The sequence below is a fragment of the Pholis gunnellus genome (assembly GCF_910591455.1).
Source record: "Pholis gunnellus genome assembly, chromosome: 2".
Taxonomy (NCBI): Eukaryota; Metazoa; Chordata; class Actinopteri; order Perciformes; family Pholidae; genus Pholis; species Pholis gunnellus.
Genome location: NC_136536.1, coordinates 484,209 through 507,227, shown reverse-complemented (window position 1 = coordinate 507,227; position 23,019 = coordinate 484,209). Strand labels below are relative to the sequence as shown.

The following is a 23,019-nucleotide window of genomic DNA, read 5'->3' as shown; positions in this document are numbered from 1 at the left end:
GTCTGAACCTGTAGGCTAGCACCAGAGTCTGAACCTGTAGACTAGCACCAGAGTCTGAACCTGTAGACTAGCACCAGAGTCTGAACCTGTAGGCTAGCACCAGAGTCTGAACCTGTAGACTAGCACCAGAGTCTGAACCTGTAGACTAGCACCAGAGTCTGAACCTGTAGACTAGCACCAGAGTCTGAACCTGGATGAGAGCTCTTACAGGGAGCCAGTGTAGAGCACAGAGAAGGGAGGTTGTGGGAGAACTTGGGGCGATTGAACACCAGACGAGCTGCAGCTTTCTGGACGAGCTCCAGAGGTCTGATGGCCGACGCCGGAGCTCCGGCAAGTAGAGAGCTGCAGTAGACCAGGAGGGAGATGACCAGAGCCTGGATGAGGACCTGCTCCGTCTCCTCAGTGAGGAAGAGGAGAATCCTCCTGATGTTGTAGAGCAGGAATCTGCAGGAGCGTGTAACTGATGCAATATATATATATATTATATTTATATAGATATATTTAAATAGATTTATATTATAGATATAGTATATATCTATAATACAAAAAATATATCCAAACGTGCGGCCCGATCAGGAATGGTGTGCTATGACTTTTATAAGAGATTCGCCCAGCGGTTTTCTCGAAAATCCCGAAAAACGGAGCAAAATCGCCCCATTGACTTGAATGGGGTTTCGGTGTGAAGAGAGCAAAAAAAACACTGAACTTTGGACCCATATTGACAAGCCATACTTTAACATAGAAAAATGATTTGAAGTTTAAAATGTAGACAAAACGCTGGACGTTATTGAGCCAAATGGACATTTTGATAGCTAGCACAGTTTTCATGAAGTCACAGATTAAGTTTCAGGAAAATGTGGGTCTGTTTCTGACTTTATAATGGGTGTGTATTGCGCAGCTTAGAGTGCGTGATGTCACCGCTAGAGTGAAGAGGAGCTTGAAATTCTTGTGAAAAAAATATTTGTCTTTTGCCTTTGACTCCACAATTTTCACTCTTCATGCATCATTTTGGGATTTAATTGTAGGTAATCTTGTCCTTGTTGTAGATAAATGACTGGAATCAAACAGATCTACACATTTGGCTCAAAGAGCCGCAGAGCGACATGAACTCAACCAGCTGCTCCATCAGACTCCATGTTAAACCTCACCACTCATCTCTCAGACAAAGCAGACGGTACCAGTTTAGTATATTGCTCTGGAGCTCACATTTATTTATTTTGTATACAGTATGTTAGTGTGTACACAGTATATTAGCGTGTATACAGTATATTAGTGTGTATATATTAGTGTGTACACAGTATATTAGTGTGTATACAGTATATTAGTGTGTATATATTAGTGTGTATACAGTATATTAGTGTGTATATATTAGTGTGTACACAGTATATTAGTGTGTATACAGTATATTAGTGTGTATATATTAGTGTGTACACAGTATATTAGTGTGTATATATTAGTGTGTACACAGTATATTAGTGTGTATATATTAGTGTGTACACAGTATATTAGCGTGTATACAGTATATTAGTGTGTATATATTAGTGTGTATACAGTATATTAGTGTGTATATATTAGTGTGTATACAGTATATTAGTGTGTATATATTAGTGTGTACACAGTATATTAGTGTGTATATATTAGTGTGTACACAGTATATTAGCGTGTATACAGTATATTAGTGTGTATATATTAGTGTGTATACAGTATATTAGTGTGTATATATTAGTGTGTATACAGTATATTAGTGTGTATATATTAGTGTGTACACAGTATATTAGTGTGTATACAGTATATTAGTGTGTATATATTAGTGTGTACACAGTATATTAGTGTGTATATATTAGTGTGTACACAGTATATTAGTGTGTATATATTAGTGTGTACACAGTATATTAGCGTGTATACAGTATATTAGTGTGTATATATTAGTGTGTATACAGTATATTAGTGTGTATATATTAGTGTGTATACAGTATATTAGTGTGTATATATTAGTGTGTACACAGTATATTAGTGTGTATATATTAGTGTGTACACAGTATATTAGCGTGTATACAGTATATTAGTGTGTATATATTAGTGTGTATACAGTATATTAGTGTGTATATATTAGTGTGTATACAGTATATTAGTGTGTATATATTAGTGTGTACACAGTATATTAGTGTGTATATATTAGTGTGTACACAGTATATTAGCGTGTATACAGTATATTAGTGTGTATATATTAGTGTGTACACAGTATATTAGTGTGTATATATTAGTGTGTATACAGTATATTAGTGTGTATATATTAGTGTGTATACAGTATATTAGTGTGTATATATTAGTGTGTACACAGTATATTAGTGTGTATACAGTATATTAGTGTGTATATATTAGTGTGTACACAGTATATTAGCGTGTATACAGTATATTAGTGTGTATATATTAGTGTGTACACAGTATATTAGTGTGTATATATTAGTGTGTACACAGTATATTAGTGTATATATTAGTGTGTATACAGTATATTAGTGTGTATATATTAGTGTGTACACAGTATATTAGTGTGTATACAGTATATTAGTGTGTATATATTAGTGTGTACACAGTATATTAGCGTGTATACAGTATATTAGTGTGTATATATTAGTGTGTACACAGTATATTAGTGTGTATATATTAGTGTGTACACAGTATATTAGTGTGTATATATTAGTGTGTATACAGTATATTAGTGTGTATATATTAGTGTGTACACAGTATATTAGTGTGTATACAGTATATTAGTGTGTATATATTAGTGTGTACACAGTATATTAGTGTGTATACAGTATATTAGTGTGTATATATTAGTGTGTACACAGTATATTAGCGTGTATACAGTATATTAGTGTGTATATATTAGTGTGTACACAGTATATTAGCGTGTATACAGTATATTAGTGTGTATATATTAGTGTGTACACAGTATATTAGTGTGTATACAGTATATTAGTGTGTATATATTAGTGTGTACACAGTATATTAGTGTGTATATATTAGTGTGTACACAGTATATTAGTGTGTATATATTAGTGTGTATACAGTATATTAGTGTGTATATATTAGTGTGTACACAGTATATTAGTGTGTATACAGTATATTAGTGTGTATATATTAGTGTGTACACAGTATATTAGTGTGTATACAGTATATTAGTGTATATATTAGTGTGTACACAGTATATTAGTGTGTATTAGTGTGTGTTGGATGAATCATCTTCTCAAACACTGAATTCATGTCCATAAAAAATATCTTTTAATATTTCCAGTAAATGACACGTGGAACACGTAGAACTCTGTCTCAGAAAAATAAAAGCAAGCCCCGCCCCTTTACATCAATAAACCCCGCGGCCAATCACAGCCGAGGAGGGGCGGGGCCAAGCAGGCTCTGACAGCGACGATAGGCCACAGAAACAAGACGTCATTACGACAGAATATTAAAGATTATATCTAGATTTAATGTACAGAAACATAGAAAAAGAGTAAGAAGATATAGCTCTTATCAGGACCTCATCCTGCTGCAAAGCATCATGGGACATAAATACAACACACGGACAGAAGTATGAAGTTACAAAATTGTCGGTTTCCTGTTTACACTCAAATCTGTAGAAACAAATGTATTATTCTGGAACAGAACATCGTCTCTTTATTAACAAAGATCAAACAGAATATTGAGTTTGTAAACGTAAACATGTTAAACAATTTGATCAGTTTAAAGTGTCCACATACTTCTGGCCGTGTGAGGCCACTGTTTGATCAGCTGATCTAATAATGAACCGTTCAACAAGCAGAGTACTTCTACACTGTGGTATTAGTACTTTTACTGCAGTAACACAGTACTTCTACACTGTGGTATTAGTACTTTTACTGCAGTAACACAGTACTTCTACACTGTGGTATTAGTACTTTTACTGCAGTAACACAGTACTTCTACACTGTGGTGTTAGTACTTTTACTGCAGTAACACAGTACTTCTACACTGTGGTATTAGTACTTTTACTGCAGTAACACAGTACTTCTACTTTCATGTTTCTCTAATAGAAAACATTTAGTTATAATAAAGTTTATATTTTAAAGTGACATCATTTTTTTCCCATTTAATGTGTTAAACACTACCCAGAATGCAACGCTGTCCTGATCAATATAAAAACATTCTTGATGTGCTGGTGAATAAAAAGAACCACATGACAGACGTCACATGACCGACGCCATCTCTCAAACAGGAAACGACCGTGTGAAATGATGCCACGCTGGGTTTTTTTTCTTGTAAATTTACGACTTTAATCTCATTGTCCTCTGAACGTCACGCCGTCGTAGAAACCTTAATGACTCAAAACCTTCGTCCAAAGTCCAGCTCTTCTCTATAAATGGCTTATTTTTCTTCTTCATTGTCTCTAAACTATTTAAGGCTTCGTCTCAATAAAAACACGTTTCTCTGGTAGAAAAATAGAGTCATGCTGTAAAAGGAGAAAACAGTCGAACAGCTGCGTTCACGGCACCGCCGAGGCTGGGAAATCTCACCGCCAGGAAGTGATCTGAGGCTGAACGTCGTCTTTATACTGTTGTTATTATTATTTAATGTCTGGTTGTGATCTGGTTCCAGGCTGATTAAAGACCCGATCCACTGAAACCTCTTTAAATGTGGCATCCAGCGCACACTGAACGAAATAATATCAATTATTATATAATAATAAATATAAAATGCTTTTATTGTGAAACTCTTGACACTGAATGTTCCTGTTTAAATGAAAGCTTTCAGCTGATTTCATCTCTTTGAACAGAGTTTAGTTAGAACATTAGTGAACTAAAGAACGTGTGTTTATTCAGTAGTTCAGAGTTAACAAGCTTTGACTCGTTAACAGCTTCTTTCAAATGTTACTGTTCATCTTTACTCGTTAAAAACTGATAATCAGCTTCACTCAGTTCCTGCTGGTCCGTGTGTGTGTGTCTGTTTGTGTGTGTGTATACGTGTGTTTGTGTGTCAGCAGCCTCGCAGTCACACACAGAAGCGTAGCAACACATTAACAGCGTCATCACGAGGAGCTTCAGATGCTCCACAGCAGCAGCAGCAGCAGCAGCAACAACAGCAACAGCAACAACAACAACAACAACAACAACAACAACAACAACAACAACAACAACAACAACCTGCAGGTGTGCAACAACAGTCGGGTCAGGTTACCATGGCAACCACAGAGCTCAGCTAGCATCATAAACAACAACAACAGTCTTTAGAAGAGTCAGCTTCAGTCTGAACACAGAAACTTTGTGTTTGGTAGAAAAACTGCAGCTGATGTTTCGTTTCCTCAGATGATGATGTTTAAAAACAAGTCACGTCGAGAAGCTCCACATACTTGTTGCTCCTCGAGCTTTCGACCACATCTGGTGATCTTCTTCTGAGCAGGCAGCTCTGAATGAAGCCGAGAGGAGAATGTTTCTGTTACAATCTACTCAACTTAAAGGAGCAGAGAACCCAGTGAGGATGTCTTCAGGTCTTCTTGAGGTCGTCTTCAGGACGTCAGGTTGTCTTCAGGTCGTCAGGTTGTCTTCAGGTCTTCAGGTCGTCTTCAGGTCGTCAGGTTGTCTTTAGGTCTTCAGGACGTCGTCAGGTTGTCTTCAGGTCGTCAGGTCGTCTTCAGGTCGTCAGGTTGTCTTCAGGTCTTCTTTGGGTCTTCAGGTCATCTTTAGCTCTCCAGGTCTTTAGGTCTCTAGATCTTTAGCTCTCCAGGTCTTTAGGTCTCTAGATCTTTAGCTCTCCAGGTCTTTAGGTCTCTAGATCTTTAGCTCTCCAGGTCTTTAGGTCTCTAGATCTTTAGCTCTCCAGGTCTTTAGGTCTCTAGATCTTTAGCTCTCCAGGTCTTTAGGTCGAGTCCCAGATGGAATGTGAATCAGGGTTCTCATGAAAACTTGAGGCCACATCACCGCAGAGGAACGAGGAAACAAGTCTGAGGTGTTCAGGAACCAGAAAAAGAAACGTCCATCAAAGACGGACTGAAGGTCTGTAATTAAAACGATCATCAGTCATTAATCAATAAAACATCCTCGAAAGATCCAGGAATGTGATAAAACCTCTTTTAGAAAATATACAATCTGTCACACAGAATTCTTCCTCTGTGATAGGTCGGTTCAGAACTGATGCTGAGGACTTCAGTCCAATAACAGGCCATGCATAACAGGAGAAAGGCGTGGCCTTTAAAAAAAGCGGCCAATGAGAGCAAAGCTAAAAAAACTTTTAAACTGCCCTAAAAGTCAGCAGCGTTTCACCATCAAGTGACCAATCAGGATCAGACGACGAGTCACCTTCAAATATCTGCAGCTGGAAATAAATAATCACGTCTTCATAAAACACACCCTAAAAGAAGTTTCCTCATGAATATTCATGAGGCTTCAGGTCCTGATAATCCTGATCAGGAAACACGTCTCACTGATCAATAATAGAAACATCCGTTAATGTCGGAGGTTTCAGCGGCCGCAGAAGAAGAAAAGAATCCGTCTGCCTCGCCTGTCTTCTGGTTCCTCTTTACTTCTCAAGAAGCGTCCCGTTTTCCCACGATTCTTTGGTCCCTCAACATCTCCATCGTCCACCAGTCAAAGGTCCCCGTAAACCACCAAACCCCACCAAAAACAACGTGGTTTAAGTGGACATGTTCAGAGTCGGTCCAGAGCCAGGAGGGTTTGGGGGGGGGCTGAGTCCGTGTCGGTACCCAGTGAGGAGCTGTGTGATGCAGGGCGGGGCGGGGGGGGGGGGGGGGGGGGGGCTCAGGGTTTCTGGGGCCCGGGGGACAGAACAACAGGGGTGGAGAGACCATCGACACTCAGAGCCGGGATGTGGATCTGATTACTGCCGTTGGTGGGAAACTAAACAGAGAGACATGAACACATCGTCATTCTGGTGAGAACAGCTTCATTAAGAATCACAACACAGAGATTTAACCCTCTGAAACCGTATTTCTCTCTGTGGTCTTGATTTTCAAAATAAAAGTCCTCTATAGAAACAGAACCATGATGACTAGAAGTAGAGAGAACTAGAACAACAACAGTTATGATGACATCATCTTTAAAAAGAAAGTAGTCTAACAGTGTTACCAATGTTGGATGAAATAGATTCTCTACACACACACACACAGACACCTGCTGTGGGCTCCGTCTATTACCTGGAAGGAGAGTTTGGCTGGTGAGCGAGGAGCGATGGGGCTCAAGGTGCTCCAGAAGTGGATCGTAGAGGGAAGAGGAGTCGGAGTCAGGAGGACCGGAGTCTGGAACACACACACACACACAATGAGTCATTGGATCTCGATCACACACACACACACACACACACACACACACACACACACACACACACACACACACACACACACACACACACACACACACACACACACACACACACACACACACACACACACACACACACACACACACCAGAGCGTGGGAGGTGATGACGGTCGGGGTCAGGGTGTTGGTTGCTGATCCAGGAGCCAGGAGACTGTTAACAGCTGCATTCACCTGCAGAGGAAACAGGAAGTGATGTCACACCAGTTACATCTCCTTCTTCAACAATCATTCAACAGACAGTGGTTGAGAGCAGACCTTATCCAGGGAGAGTCCGGGGGGGAGGGAGGGGGAGGAGGGCAGCTCCAGGCCTCGAGGCTTCTTCGGTTTGGGAGGTACGAGGTCCGAGGTCACAGGAGGAGTCACCGAGGAGGAGGAGGAGGAGGAGGAGGTCACCGGGGGGGCGGAGCGATCTGACACAGAGACAGGAAACTGAGTTAAAACAGGAAGTGATCTGAACTCAGGGAGTTTATTAAGGACGTCCTGATCCTGGTTCAACCATGTAGTTTAAATAAAGTTCATTATTATAAGATTTGCTGTCTATGACACCTCAGTACCACTAATGTTATTATATATTATTATTATTAGTGCTGGGCAAGTTAACGCGCTTATTATTATTAAGAGACATTTTTAACACAAGAACCGGCAGCGAGCGGTGAACAGCTGTTTGTGTGGCGTCACTTCCTGCTGCTCCCCCCCCACTGACACACACACACACACACACACACACACACACACACACACACACACACACGATTTCTAGTCGCTATACTTTAACGAACTCCTCCTAGGAACTTTGTCAGATCCACTTCAAATGTGGTCAGTACAATCTAAAGACCTTTGCTATTAAATGTGACTCAAAGCTTTACGTTTGATGGAATGGCGAAGCCGTGGCGTGGCGGCCATTGTACGTGATTCGCCGTTAAACAACAAGCTGATGTAACTCCACTGGACTTGCTCAAATCTGTCCCAAACTTGCCATACTTGATAACAGTCATGGCCCGAGGATGTCTACAAGACAACTTTCACTCACAGTCATAGCGCCACCTACTGGCAACAGGAAGTCAGCGTTAAGTGACACACGGCATCCGATTTACATGATGTGGTCTATACTTGATGTAGAGCAACATAATGCATGTTTGCGTGTGTTCTCTAGCGCCACATAGTGATCCAGGAACTGGTGGAATATTTGAACAACATCATTTCCAGCGTCGCAGTCCACACATTTAAAATACTTTAAACTTGTGGGCGCACTGTCTGATGGTCGCAGATATTTATGGGCGGAAGGACGGGCCCGTACATCTCTGCATGCTGCTTTAATTATGTTTTAGAGTTTTTAAAGTGTTTAGTTTGTAATATGTATAATAATCATATCATTTAGTTATCACTACTGAGAATTTAACAAACATAAAAACATGACGTAGAAAGGTTTACAGGTTAAGATGTAGATTTAAATTCATCTCTGACACACATGAAGATAAAGTTGTGAACACGTCTGAATATCTATGATCAGAATCATTATAACTGTGTTATAACTGCTGCTGTGTGAAGAGAATCCTGCTGTTAACAAGAACCTGATGAGTTTAAAATGTTGTTGACCTTTAGTTCATAGAGCAGCACTTTAACACAGAAGAGCTCAACACACTACTTTAGATTCATTATGAACTTTAACAGAACAATGAGATTCAAATTTGTTATCGCGATTAAAAATTGTAATTATTATATAATGAGAATAAAAGACATTTAGCTTCAGACCTTTGAGATGAGTAAGTGTGACAACGCTGTGGTTAGAGGGCGAGGTAATAAACGGTTAATAAATGTTAATAAACCTCAACAAACGTTAACAAACCTCAACAAACCTTTATTTTCTTAAAAGTAAATATAAAAAACGTCCAACTGAAACAATCTAAAAATGGCCGCCACATCCTGCAGAAGCTGCTCAGTAAAAACACCTGTGGGCGTGTCCTCCTCCCGCTGACCTCCGACCTCGGGATCCATGCAGGGAGGGGGCGGGCTCTCCACGATGGTGAGGGGGGGCTCTGGTTCTCCACAGATCAGCTGAGGGACCTGGAGGAGGAGCACAGAGACCTCATGAGTCATCGGTCACAAACCACCACTCCGCACAAACCTGGACTCTCTCCTCCCTCTCACCTCCTCCACCCGTCTCTCCTCCAGAGACACCATCTCCAGCAGCTCCTCCTCCGACAGCAGGTTCTCCTCCTTGATGACGATCGGGGGGGGGGGAGCAGCAGCCGTCATGGCCGCCGCCTGCTGGTTGGGAGGAGGGTTGATGATGACGAAGACAGACGGGTGGTGAGTCGGGTGAGGAGCGCTGACCCCCCCACAGTCGTCCATCAACATGTGGGGGGGGTGTACGGGAGGGAGGGGGAGGAGGGTGGGGGGGTCTCCCACTCTGGTGAGATAGATCTGAGGAGGCTCACTCAGAGGAGGAGCGAGAGGATTCTGGGAGAGAAGGAGAAACAGGAGGACCAGTTTAACACCAGCTTGGAACTGGGTGACCATGAACGGGGGGGGGGGGCTCACACTGACCTGTGATTGGCTGGTGGTGCTGGCTGGTATCTGGGGGCTGAGAGCCGGAGTCACACAGGGAGACGGGTGAGTCACGATCACCTGGAGGGAGGAGTCAACGGGTCCTCCAAATGAGGAGGAGGGAGTCGACTCTGTGAGGACACACACCTGAGGAGACGGAGAGACGGAGAGGAGGATGGAGGACAGACGGAGAGAGACGGAGAGGAGGATGGAGGACAGACGGAGAGAGACAGAGAGGAGGATGGAGGACAGAAGAGGACAAGAGTTACAGTGATTATGTCTCAGGCTGTTTCCTGTCAATGTTAAAAAGAATAATAAAGTTTGCTAACTTGGATCAGACTCCAATTCCTTTGTGTTATTATTGAATATAGGTTTTATACATATATATATATATATATATATATATATATATATATGTATATATATATATATATGTATATACATATATATATATACATATATATATATATATATATATATATATATATATATATATGTATATACATATATATATATATATGTATATACATATATATATATATGTATATATATGTATATACATATATATATATATATATATATATATATGTATATATATATATATATATGTATATATATATATATATATATACACACACTACCGTTCAAAAGTTTGGGGTCACTCAGACAATTTTGTGTCAATTTTCAGTTTCTTCATAATGTCTCTCATGGAATAGCTTCATGTCTCAGAACAAGAACAGACGGCGAGTTTCACATGAAAGTTCTCTTTTTCTGTCCATGTTGAGTAGAATCCACATGTGATGCTCCAGATACTCCACTAGCTCACAGGAAGGCCCGTTTATAGCTTCTCTCACCAGCACAACTGTTTTCAAGGGTTTTCATCAGTTAGTCTTCTGAGGCGATCAGAACTCTGGAGTGATAGCTGCTGTTAATGGGCCTCTATACACCGATGTAGATATTTCATTAAAACCAGACGTTTCCACCTAGAACAGTCATGAACCACATTAACAATGTATAGAGTGTATTTCTGATTCATTTAATGTGATCATCATTGAAAGAAACGGTGCTTTTCTTTGAGAAATAAGGACATTTCTAAGTGACCCCAAACTTTTGAACGGTAGTGTAGATACATATACATATGTGTATTTATATGTAGTAACAAGTAAATATTGTACTTATTACTGCACTCCTTTTATCTCAGGCTTTAGTTACTTTACAGATTAAGAGTAATACTACAAAATGTAATTACATTTTTTTTTATTTTTATATTTCGTTATTGTGGTTTTTGTACTTTTTACGAGCTGATATTCTTGACGGTTTATTACTTTTTTAGAATATGTTTCTTTTTGACTCCTGTACATTTCCTCACTGAGCGACTAATAAAGGGTTAAATACATTCTGATGTCTTCATGTGAAGAAAGACTCGACCGCTGCTCAGCAATGTAAAGGAGCTCACATCAATAACTATAACATGTGAGTACATAATGATCCATAATCAATATGTTATGATCTATAATCAATACCTTATGATCTATAATCAATACCTTATGATCTATAATCAATATGTTATGATCTATAATCAATACCTTATGATCCATAATCAATACGTTTATCCTGCTTTAAACACGCCCAATGTCCTCTCACCTCTCTGCGATCAGCCTTGGAGGCGGAGTCCTGCAGCAGCATCTCCGTTTTGATTGGCCGCGGGTTGGGCGAGGTCTGCAGTGATTGGATGGTGAAGGTGGAGTAGAGGCCGGACTTCATGTAGTCGTTACGGGAGCTTTTCTGAGAGCTGCTGGGCGACGAGCGCTGGATCAATACAGAAATCAATCAATAAGTGGTGTTGATGTGGTGTAAATAGTGAGTCTGTATCTTTAATAAGTGGTGTTGATGTGGTGTAAATAGTGAGTCTGTATCTTTAATAAGTGGTGTTGATGTGGTTTAAATAGTGAGTCTGTATCTTTAATAAGTGGTGTTGATGTGGTGTAAATAGTGAGTCCGTATCTTTAATAAGTGGTGTTGATGTGGTGTAAATAGTGAGTCTGTATCTTTAATAAGTGGTGTTGATGTGGTGTAAATAGTGAGTCCGTATCTTTAATAAGTGGTGTTGATGTGGTGTAAATAGTGAGTCTGTATCTTTAATAAGTGGTGTTGATGTGGTGTAAATAGTGAGTCTGTATCTTTAATAAGTGGTGTTGATGTGGTTTAAATAGTGAGTCTGTATCTTTAATAAGTGGTGTTGATGTGGTGTAAATAGTGAGTCTGTATCTTTAATAAGTGGTGTTGATGTGGTGTAAATAGTGAGTCTGTATCTTTAATAAGTGGTGTTGATGTGGGTAAAGTGTACCTCAGGTAAGCCCTTTGACAGACAGGGGGAGGCCACGCCCCCCAGGCCTTTTGATTGGCCGTTGTGGTCGGCGGTGTCACTGCTCTGGCCAGCGTCTCCGTTCCGTATCCCATCAGGCAGCGAGGGGTCGGGCTGACTCACAAACTTATAGACAAACTTCTGACCGCTCACCTTCTTTATGATGTTCTGAGAGAGACAAATACATTCATGAGTACTACAAGTACATAATACTACTGTGTACTACCATGTCCTAGTATCAGTCTTTGTCACAATTAATGTTAATAGCAGAACAAGCTGCAGTAGTACCATCAGTAGTACCATCAGTAGTACCAACAGTAGTACCAACAGTAGTACCATCAGTAGTACCATCTGTAGTACCAACAGTAGTACCAACAGTAGTACCATCAGTAGTACCATCTGTAGTACCAACAGTAGTACCATCAGTAGTACCAACAGTAGTACCATCAGTAGTACCATCTGTAGTACCATCTGTAGTACCATCAGTAGTACCATCAGTAGTACCATCAGTAGTACCATCAGTAGTACCATCAGTAGTACCAACAGTAGTACCATCAGTAGTACCAACAGTAGTACCATCAGTAGTACCAACAGTAGTACCAACAGTAGTACCATCAGTAGTACCAACAGTAGTACCAACAGTAGTACCAACAGTAGTACCATCAGTAGTACCATCTGTAGTACCAACAGTAGTACCATCAGTAGTACCAACAGTAGTACCATCAGTAGTACCATCAGTAGTACCATCAGTAGTACCATCTGTAGTACCATCAGTAGTACCATCAGTAGTACCATCAGTAGTACCATCAGTAGTACCAACAGTAGTACCATCAGTAGTACCAACAGTAGTACCATCTGTAGTACCAACAGTAGTACCATCAGTAGTACCAACAGTAGTACCATCAGTAGTACCATCTGTAGTACCAACAGTAGTACCAACAGTAGTACCATCAGTAGTACCATCTGTAGTACCAACAGTAGTACCATCAGTAGTACCAACAGTAGTACCATCAGTAGTACCATCTGTAGTACCATCTGTAGTACCATCAGTAGTACCATCAGTAGTACCATCAGTAGTACCATCAGTAGTACCATCAGTAGTACCAACAGTAGTACCATCAGTAGTACCAACAGTAGTACCATCAGTAGTACCAACAGTAGTACCAACAGTAGTACCATCAGTAGTACCAACAGTAGTACCAACAGTAGTACCAACAGTAGTACCATCAGTAGTACCATCTGTAGTACCAACAGTAGTACCATCAGTAGTACCAACAGTAGTACCATCAGTAGTACCATCAGTAGTACCATCAGTAGTACCATCTGTAGTACCATCAGTAGTACCATCAGTAGTACCATCAGTAGTACCATCAGTAGTACCAACAGTAGTACCATCAGTAGTACCAACAGTAGTACCATCTGTAGTACCATCAGTAGTACCATCAGTAGTACCATCAGTAGTACCATCAGTAGTACCATCTGTAGTACCAACAGTAGTACCATCAGTAGTACCAACAGTAGTACCATCAGTAGTACCATCAGTAGTACCATCAGTAGTACCAACAGTAGTACCAACAGTAGTACCATCAGTAGTACCATCAGTAGTACCATCAGTAGTACCATCTGTAGTACCATCAGTAGTACCATCAGTAGTACCATCTGTAGTACCATCAGTAGTACCATCAGTAGTACCATCAGTAGTACCATCAGTAGTACCATCTGTAGTACCATCAGTAGTACCATCAGTAGTACCATCTGTAGTACCATCAGTAGTACCAACAGTAGTACCATCTGTAGTACCAACAGTAGTACCATCAGTAGTACCATCAGTAGTACCATCTGTAGTACCATCAGTAGTACCATCAGTAGTACCATCTGTAGTACCATCAGTAGTACCATCAGTAGTACCATCAGTAGTATCATCTGTAGTACCATCAGTAGTACCATCAGTAGTACCATCTGTAGTACCATCAGTAGTACCTTGTCGTAGTAGTAGTACCTTGTCGTAGTAGTAGCAGTAGTAGTAGTAGTAGTACCTTGTCGTAGTAGTAGCAGTAGTAGTAGTAGTAGTAGTAGTACCTTGTCGTAATAGTAGTACCTTGTCGTAGTAGTAGTACCTTGTCGTAGTAGTAGTAGTAGTACCTTGTCGTAGTAGTAGCAGTAGTAGTAGTAGTAGTACCTTGTCGTAGTAGTAGCAGTAGTAGTAGTAGTAGTAGTAGTACCTTGTCGTAGTAGTAGTACCTTGTCGTAGTAGTAGTACCTTGTCGTAGTAGTAGTAGTAGTACCTTGTCGTAGTAGTAGTACCTTGTCGTAGTAGTAGTAGTAGTACCTTGTCGTAGTAGTAGTAGTAGTAGTACCTTGTCGTAGTAGTAGTACCTTGTCGCAGTAGTAGTAGTAGTACCTTGTCATAGTAGTAGTAGTAGTACCTTGTCGTAGTAGTAGTACCTTGTCGTAGTAGCAGCAGTAGTAGCAGTAGTACCTTGTCGTAGTAGTAGTAGTAGTACCTTGTCGTAGTAGTAGTACCTTGTCGTAGTAGTAGTAGTAGTACCTTGTCGTAGTAGTAGTAGTAGTAGTAGTAGTACCTTGTCGTAGTAGTAGTACCTTGTCGTAGTAGTAGCAGTAGTACCTTGTCGTAGTAGTAGTACCTTGTCGTAGTAGTAGTACCTTGTCGTAGTAGTAGCAGTAGTAGTAGTAGTACCTTGTCGTAGTAGTAGCAGTAGTAGTAGTAGTACCTTGTCGTAGTAGTAGTACCTTGTCGTAGTAGTAGCAGTAGTAGTAGTAGTACCTTGTCGTAGTAGTAGTACCTTGTCGTAGTAGTAGCAGTAGTAGTAGTAGTACCTTGTCGTAGTAGTAGTACCTTGTCGTAGTAGTAGTACCTTGTCGTAATAGTAGTACCTTGTCGTAGTAGTAGCAGTAGTAGTAGTAGCAGTAGTAGTAGTAGCAGCAGTAGTACCTTGTCGTAGTAGTAGTAGTAGTACCTTGTCGTAGTAGTAGTACCTTGTCGTAGTAGTAGTAGTAGTACCTTGTCGTAGTAGTAGTACCTTGTCGTAGTAGTAGTAGTAGTAGTAGTAGTAGTACCTTGTCGTAGTAGTAGCAGTAGTAGTAGTAGTACCTTGTCGTAGTAGTAGTAGTAGTAGTAGTAGTACCTTGTCGTAGTAGTAGCAGTAGTAGTAGTAGTACCTTGTCGTAGTAGTAGTACCTTGTCGTAGTAGTAGCAGTAGTAGTAGTAGTACCTTGTCGTAGTAGTAGCAGTAGTAGTAGTAGTACCTTGTCGTAGTAGTATCTCAGAGCTCTGCTCAGCTTGTCGTAGTTCATGTTGTTCTTATTCTTGCGTAATCCCCACAGTCGTGCGACCTCCTCGGCGTCCAGCAGCTTGAACTCTCCGTCCTCACCGGTCCAGGAGATCAGGTGATGCTGCCGCTGGTCCTCCAGCAGGTGGAGCAGGAACTGCCACAGCGTGATGGACGGGTCCATGGCTGAGGACAGAGAGACAGTATCAGTACTACTACGACTGAGTACAACAAGTAAACGTAGGACTATGCCTCCAGGTCGCCATCTTGTTTTTATCAACCAGTGAACAGGAAGTGACCACATCTGGACTGAGGAGGAGTGACGTAGAGACGGCGTATACGTCTCTGGTAGAGACCTGTCAATCACTGTGTAGCCCCGCCCCTAAAGCATCCCCTGCTTTATGGTCTGTGTGACTCTAAATGGACCATCATTTACTAAATGAACATCATGCTGTATTGAAGAAGACTTGAAACTAGAGATTGAGACCATAAACTCATGTTTACAATGTTTACTGAGGTAATAAATCAAGAGAGAAGTAGAGTCATTTTCTCATAGACTTCTATACAACCAGAGGAGTCGCCCCCTGGTGGACACTAGAGAGAATGCAGCTTTAACAGAGCTTCCTGGTCCTTGTAGTCCTGGACTACTTCTCAAAGAACTGAAGTTACCGTCTGTGTTACTCATCCGTCCTCTGTATGAAAGAACCAACATGACACGAGATGTTCTGCCTTTTGTTTGAGTCATGATGCAGACGACCAGCGCGTTGAAAAAAAGAACCGCAGACAGACAGCGAGACGACTGTAATGTAAATATATATATATATATATATATAGATATATAGATATATATCTATATATCTATATATAGATATATATCTCTATATATAGATATATATATATAGATAGAGATATATATAGAGATATAGATTAGTTCTTGGCAAGTTAACGCGTTATCGCGTTAACGCATTAATTAATTAACGCCGACAATTATTTTATCGCACGTTAACGCATTTCTTTTATTTATTAATATTGTAACAGACTGTCTCATGTCTATGGTTGTGTATTGGAGATGATATGTCCCTTCAGGGTTGCCGTAGAGAAAAGGAGACTCCCGCTTCTGGTCGAGGGGGGAACAGAAATCAAGAGCTTTTCACGTCTTATAACACGAACCCAGGACGCTCGGTCACAGCGGTGGTTCTTATGCACCCACTACGGACCGCTACGACTACTTTACACTTCGGTGACTGTGAGTGCGCACTTTCTTAGCTTAGCTTAGCTGTCTCAGTTTAGCTAGCAGGCTAACTCCGCTGCGTCAAGTACAGGATGTGGGTTGGAGATGAAGACCCATGAAGCCCAGCTCAGGGCTCCATGTGGACCTGCCTGCTCCGCTTCCAGAGTGTCCTCGGCTGAGTGAGACAGTCTGTTACTTTATTCTGAAAGTGCCTTGCTCACTGGCAGCGGTGGAGGAAGTCTTCAGACTACGTTGATGCAGCGCGTGGGAGAAGTTTAGAGATGCTACAGAGACAAGCTAACAGATGCTACAGAGACAAGCTAACAGATGCTACAGAGCAGTGGAGACACGCTGCAGGTTGGTGTTGTGAAGATGTCGGTCTGAGGAACGTTCTCATGACGTCACGTATGAGCCTCAAGACGCACCGTCACCAGAAGAACACACGAGTTGTGTTAAAGGAGAGACGACAACAGCGCCGCGTCACAACGAGCACCAGCTGCTGCTCTCAGTGAGACTACTGGACATCCTGCAGAGACATCTGCCTCCTGAACGCGCCGCTGCAGCGTTCACACTGAAGAGAATCCTGCTGTTAACAACAACCGGATGAGTTTAACGTGTTTACACCAAATGTCTTTAACATACAAGAGACCAACACACTACTTTAGATTCATGATGAACTTTAACATAACAATGAGATCCTTGCTCAGCACTAATATGTAATATATATATATATATGTATATGTATATATATGTGTGAAGGTCGATTAAACAGATTACCTTGTTAGCCTCGTTAGCATCAGCTGACATGTTACACAACAACCGACCTATCGAACACCTTGGAAACCGTCGTCATGGTGATGGACCTCTCATCAACGGTAACCAAGGGAGAGATGAGAGGAGGCTGCTGCCCTGCTCAAAGGCACTTCAACACGTGGTTTATTCTATAATTAAATACATTTCTCTGCATGAATCAATCTGCATGACTGACTTCACTTCCTGTCTGAGGACAGAACCAGGTCCTGGTCTAGGTCCTGGTCTAAAGGACAGAGCTAGACCACCAGGACCTGGACCTCCCAGTATGAACAGGAAACGCATCACTAATGACTTCATGTATATCTGACAACTAAGAAATAAATAAAAACTAAATGTCTCATGTTGTAGTTCCACGTGTAGTTTATAAAGGTTCACACAGACAGAGGGAAAACTAAACATCTTTCCACCAGAGAAGAAGAGAATGTTTCCTGGCCACTTCCTGTTCTACTGTGGGTTCTCTGCTTCCTGACATCTGTCTGTCAGGCAGCCAATCAGATCTCAACAAGAGACACACTGACATCTGTAATACTGCTGAAAGTACTGCTGTAATATTCCTGTTATACTGCTGACAGTACTGCTGTAATACTACTGTAATACTGCTGACAGTACTGCTGTAATATTCCTGTAATACTGCTGACAGTACTGCTGTAATACTACTGTAATACTGCTGACAGTACTGCTGTAATATTCCTGTAATACTGCTGACAGTACTGCTGTAATATTCCTGTTATACTGCTGACAGTACTGCTGACAGTACTGCTGTAATACTACTGTAATACTGCTGACAGTACTGCTGTAATACTACTGTAATACTGCTGACAGTACTGCTGTAATATTCCTGTTATACTGCTGACAGTACTGCTGACAGTACTGCTGTAATACTACTGTAATACCATGTGTCAAAGACTCCTCTGCTTGTCCAGAGGTCTATGGGATTGTGTATATTGTGGTTTAATAGTCATGGTTCTGGTAGATTGCTGCTGGAGATGTTTCTCTTTCAGGGTTCACAGACTTCTGTGAAAATTGGGTTTTTGAGGCTAAACGAAAACAAATATGGATTGAAGCCGAATATTTTGTTAGATAAAAACATGTTGACAATCTTTTTTAATAAATGTTGACTTTACAACACTCTGGAGTTATTGGAAATCACTGGAATGTGATTCTACAAATAGTATAATACTATTATTATTATTATACACTGTAAACAAACACCTGCTTTAAACATGTTCAAGCCCCCCGGCATCAGATCAATGAATCCCAAAGATCAGCTTCATAGGTGTGAATGAGGTATGGATCAGATGAATTATCTCTATCTCATGAATATTAAACAGAATCACATGTGGATCAATACATGCTCAGCAGGTCAGAGCACAGCCACAGTATTTAAACGTCCTCCTGGTGTTTTATTGTTGTGATGATGGAGGTCTGATCACTTCCTGTCTCCTGTCAGTGATCAATCATCTTTAAAATGTCACCACAGCTGATCAGAACACAGTATGTTCACTTTTAAAGATATGAGCGAGTCGATCGACACTAAACGAAGTCATTTTAAAACAAACACTCACTGTGATGTTTAATGTGACGACGTGTTCACGTACACGCTGAGCTTTCCTCTTATATCCTGTTTTTACTCTTCTGAACTTTAGGGCTGCAACTAACGATTATTTTAATAATCGATTAATCTGTCGATTATTTGTTCGATTAATCGATGAATCGGATAAAAAAAACAAAAAAGCATTAGTTTCCAACCCTTTAATCACAAACAGAGCCTCAGTGCACATTCACAGAGCAACACATCTTCACAAAGTGCACAAACAGGTTGAACATCCCTGAGCTGTTAAAGTCATAATTAAAACAATAAGTGGACTAATATCAGGAGTGGGGTTCAGCGGGTTTACCCACGCCTCTCAGTGAAGGGCAGACACGCGCTGATCCATCAGTGTGGCGCTGCAGCCCCGGACCTCTAAGAGCATCACAGACCTGTTGTTGCTGATCTCGTGAGGCTGAACGCCACTCGTCCCTCTAAAGGTGCATCACACCAAATGCACGCCGCGTTCATCGCGTTCATGGTGTGAACACACACTGTCCGCCATTAACCGTGGAAAAAACCACCTCTATTTCTGCTCAGTACGTGTTGTGGAAGTCCCAGATATCACGGACAGTTCAACGGCTTTCAGGCCGATAAGCCACGCCCCCTCTCCGGCGCGTCCAGCGCGATGCACGCGGATGAACACAAATAGTCCCCGGAGAGACCGGCCGCGTTCATCGCGTTTGGTGTGAACACACCTTAAGAAGCTGGACGCCGACCGCACGAGGCCGCGTCACTACTCAGCATGCCGGAGTCTCGTTCGTTACCGGAATGAACCAGACAAACCGCTCCACCGACTAAGAAGGCCATGAACCTCCACCACAGAGTCCAGAGAGCATCAACCTGTCCGTCCTCTCCGTGGGGCCGTGAGGTTCCCCGGCCGTCCCTCTGAATCACGGCCCCAGTTCAGAGAAAAACCCACAAAATAGACCCTGTAGCCACACTGGTCATAAAGAGTCCACGCTTCTTCCTGATGTTCACGTTTATTATTGTCCTCTCATGAACACCGGGAACACTAGAGACACCAAACAGCTTCATGTACAAACAACAAAGACACAAATACTCTGTCTCTCATCACCTACAAGTACAACAGCACTTTAATGAGTGAACTGAATACACGTCACCGTGTTCTGGTGGACCAGCAGTAGAATAACAGACGGGGAACAACACCCGCCATTTCTCATCTTTCTGAGCTCCGCTTAACTTCCGGTTTAATGGTCACGTTACAAAACAAAAGCTCGTCTATCATCAGTAAAACAACGGCAACACGGTTACGAGTTTAACACAAGGTACCCAACTCGTCTCCTGTTTGCTGCTTATTGTACTTTTCACCACCGTGTCGGGGATCCAGCAGCAGCCGTGGTCCCGTTGTCTACACCAGGGATCAGCCGTTAGCGTACCGGGACACGGCGGCGCTGCTACCTGAGGAGAGACCCGAGGTTCCCCGCGAGCTGAGGAGGAAGACACGGGGAGACCTGGTGTCCTGCAGCACGGGGGCCCCGCAAGGAACCGTCCTAGTCCCGTTCCTCTTCACCACCTACACCTCAGACTTCACACACAACTCTCCTAACGGCCTCCTGCAGAAGTTCTCTGATGACTCTGCAATCATCGGCCTCATTTCCGCCGGTTACAGCGTCAGAAATACACGAGGGCAAAACCGCCCCTAAGAAATATAATGTTGCCCCTGATATCACCAGGAGAGGGGCAACAAACGCCTCCACCATCTAATAATGATGATGAGTTCATCAACTTGTCACACACATCGTAGCCTCTGTGACCCGGTCCAGTTGCCATAGAATGCTTTTGATTTTCGCCTTGACTGATGTGTGTGCGTGAAGAACCGAACGTTCTAAAAACATAGATCAATGGAGCTCTTCTTCATCACACCTGTGAGTGTGAGGAGAACTGAAGATCAGCAAACAGTCTGCTTCACCGTCTCAGGTTCCAAAGATACAATCCACACAATCCACTCTAACCACACACGATCCACACGATCCACACACCCAGCGAGCTCCCTCACCATGGTGTTAGGGCCCCGCCCCCCCTTGAAGGTCGAGTTAATGTTGTTTAATTTTCTATATCGAGCCAGATCACAACAGAAGTCCTTGAGGTTCCTCTAGAACAGGTCTACAGCTGCTGCTTCTGTTCAACACACTGAACAGCCTCATGTTACCTACAACACACACACACACACACACACACACACACACACACACACACACACACACACACACACACACACACACACACACACACACACACACAGTCAGTGGGGAGGAAAATTGTCCCCTAAAACATATCACGTCAGGGACCTGAACCAGGACTTCATAGGATGGTGGCAGCGGAACCGCATCCAGATCAGCTCTGGTAAAACCAAAGCGCTGGTGGTGGACTTCACTCTCCTCCGGGACCAGGAACACCCAGGGAACGGACGTGGAGACGTCTTATCAGTACCTGTGTGTTCACTTGAACAACAAACTGGACCGATCACACCCAGCACTCTACACAGAGAGTCAGAGCAGACTCAGGGAGCTCCTGAGGACCCGGGTCTGCTCTGTGGGCTCCTGAGGACCCGGGTCTGCTCTGTGGGCTCCTGAGGACCCGGGTCTGCTCTGTGGGCTCCTGAGGACCCGGGTCTGCTCTGTGGGCTCCTGAGGACCCGGGTCTGCTCTGTGGGCAGCAGCACCTCCACAGTCTCATGGCCGCAGGGTGCTGGGTGTCCACTGGATATATGCATGTCTGTACATACATATGTGTGTGTGTGTGTGTGTGTGTGTGTGTGTGTGTGTGTGTGTGTGTGTGTGTGTGTGTGTGTGTGTGTGTGAGAGAAGGAGAGGTACCACAGGTCCACCAGCTGTGCTCCCAGTAGAACACACACCACTCACTCTGTCATCACACATCATGTGTTCACCTCACACAGGAAACACAGCGCTGAGCTGCTAGAGAAAGTACTTGTGATGTCATGACGTCACCGTCTCTTTGATTTCACTACACCTGGTTCAGGTGAGGACTCTAGAGGAGCAGGTTATACAGGAAGGACACACACACACACACACACACACACAGTCTCTTACCGTTGATCAGCGGGTCTGAATCCATCTTCTTCTCTGAATGTCTGGCGTTGTGTTCGTCTAGCAGCAGACATCCTCCATGCTGCCGTGTGCTTGTTGTTGTGTCTGCCTGTGTGTGTGGAAGCGGTCAGAGCCGCTGTGAGGAGCCGTTCTTCTTCTTCTTCTCTCGCTCCGTCCTGCTGTCGTTACGTAACGTTAACCGCTCCGAGCTGCAGCCGTTACCGTTGCTAGGCTGCGGAGCCTCCATGCTAACGGAGATTAAAAGTTCAGAGACAACGCGCGCACACACACACGCGACGGGAGCTTTGTTTCACTCGTTCACAGCGTTTACTTAAAGCTAATGAATATGCTAATTATTCTAAATGTCTGTTAACTTTGTGTTTAATAAAATATTAAAGTTGCTTCGTTGTATTTTCAGTGTGCTCGGTGCGCTCAGAAAAACGAGCTAATTAGGTAAAGTAGCTTGTTAGCTAACTAGCAATGCTAACGCGTTATTTTAACGGTAAATTGTGATTTTTATTTTTATTTTTATGATCTTGTCAGATTAAACGCAGGATTTGTTCCCCCAAAGTTCAGTGTTTTTTTCTGGGTGCTTGAAGCTGTTAGCATAGCGTGCTAACCAGCTAGCTTAGCCTAGCCCTCCCCCTCCTCTCCTCCTGGTGCGTCAAACCCCGCGAACAGCGCGAGTTCACCGGAAACCGTCCTCACACCTCCGACACGGACGGAAATTCGGGTGTTAAAAACCCGCCC

At 42.5% G+C, this 23,019-nt stretch overlaps 1 protein-coding gene across 1 annotated transcript in view; it reads right to left on the bottom strand.

Annotated features, from left to right (window-relative positions):
- Nucleotides 1-3,265: 3,265 nt before the first annotated feature.
- The window catches only part of elk1 (ETS transcription factor ELK1), a 19,832-nt gene continuing 78 nt past the window's right edge, over nt 3,266-23,019 (bottom strand). Inside the window, exons 1-11 of the mRNA XM_079173454.1 lie at nt 22,273-23,019; nt 15,544-15,752; nt 12,259-12,444; nt 11,556-11,720; nt 9,912-10,058; nt 9,513-9,824; nt 9,314-9,428; nt 7,620-7,774; nt 7,452-7,535; nt 7,181-7,282; nt 3,266-6,884 (exon numbers count right to left, since the gene is read on the bottom strand). The exon at nt 22,273-23,019 is cut by the window's right edge and continues 78 nt beyond it. Coding sequence (XP_079029580.1) covers nt 6,786-6,884; nt 7,181-7,282; nt 7,452-7,535; nt 7,620-7,774; nt 9,314-9,428; nt 9,513-9,824; nt 9,912-10,058; nt 11,556-11,720; nt 12,259-12,444; nt 15,544-15,752; nt 22,273-22,297 — 1,599 coding nt within the window. The 5' untranslated portion in view covers nt 22,298-23,019 and the 3' untranslated portion in view covers nt 3,266-6,785. The remainder of the gene's footprint in view (nt 6,885-7,180; nt 7,283-7,451; nt 7,536-7,619; nt 7,775-9,313; nt 9,429-9,512; nt 9,825-9,911; nt 10,059-11,555; nt 11,721-12,258; nt 12,445-15,543; nt 15,753-22,272) is intronic.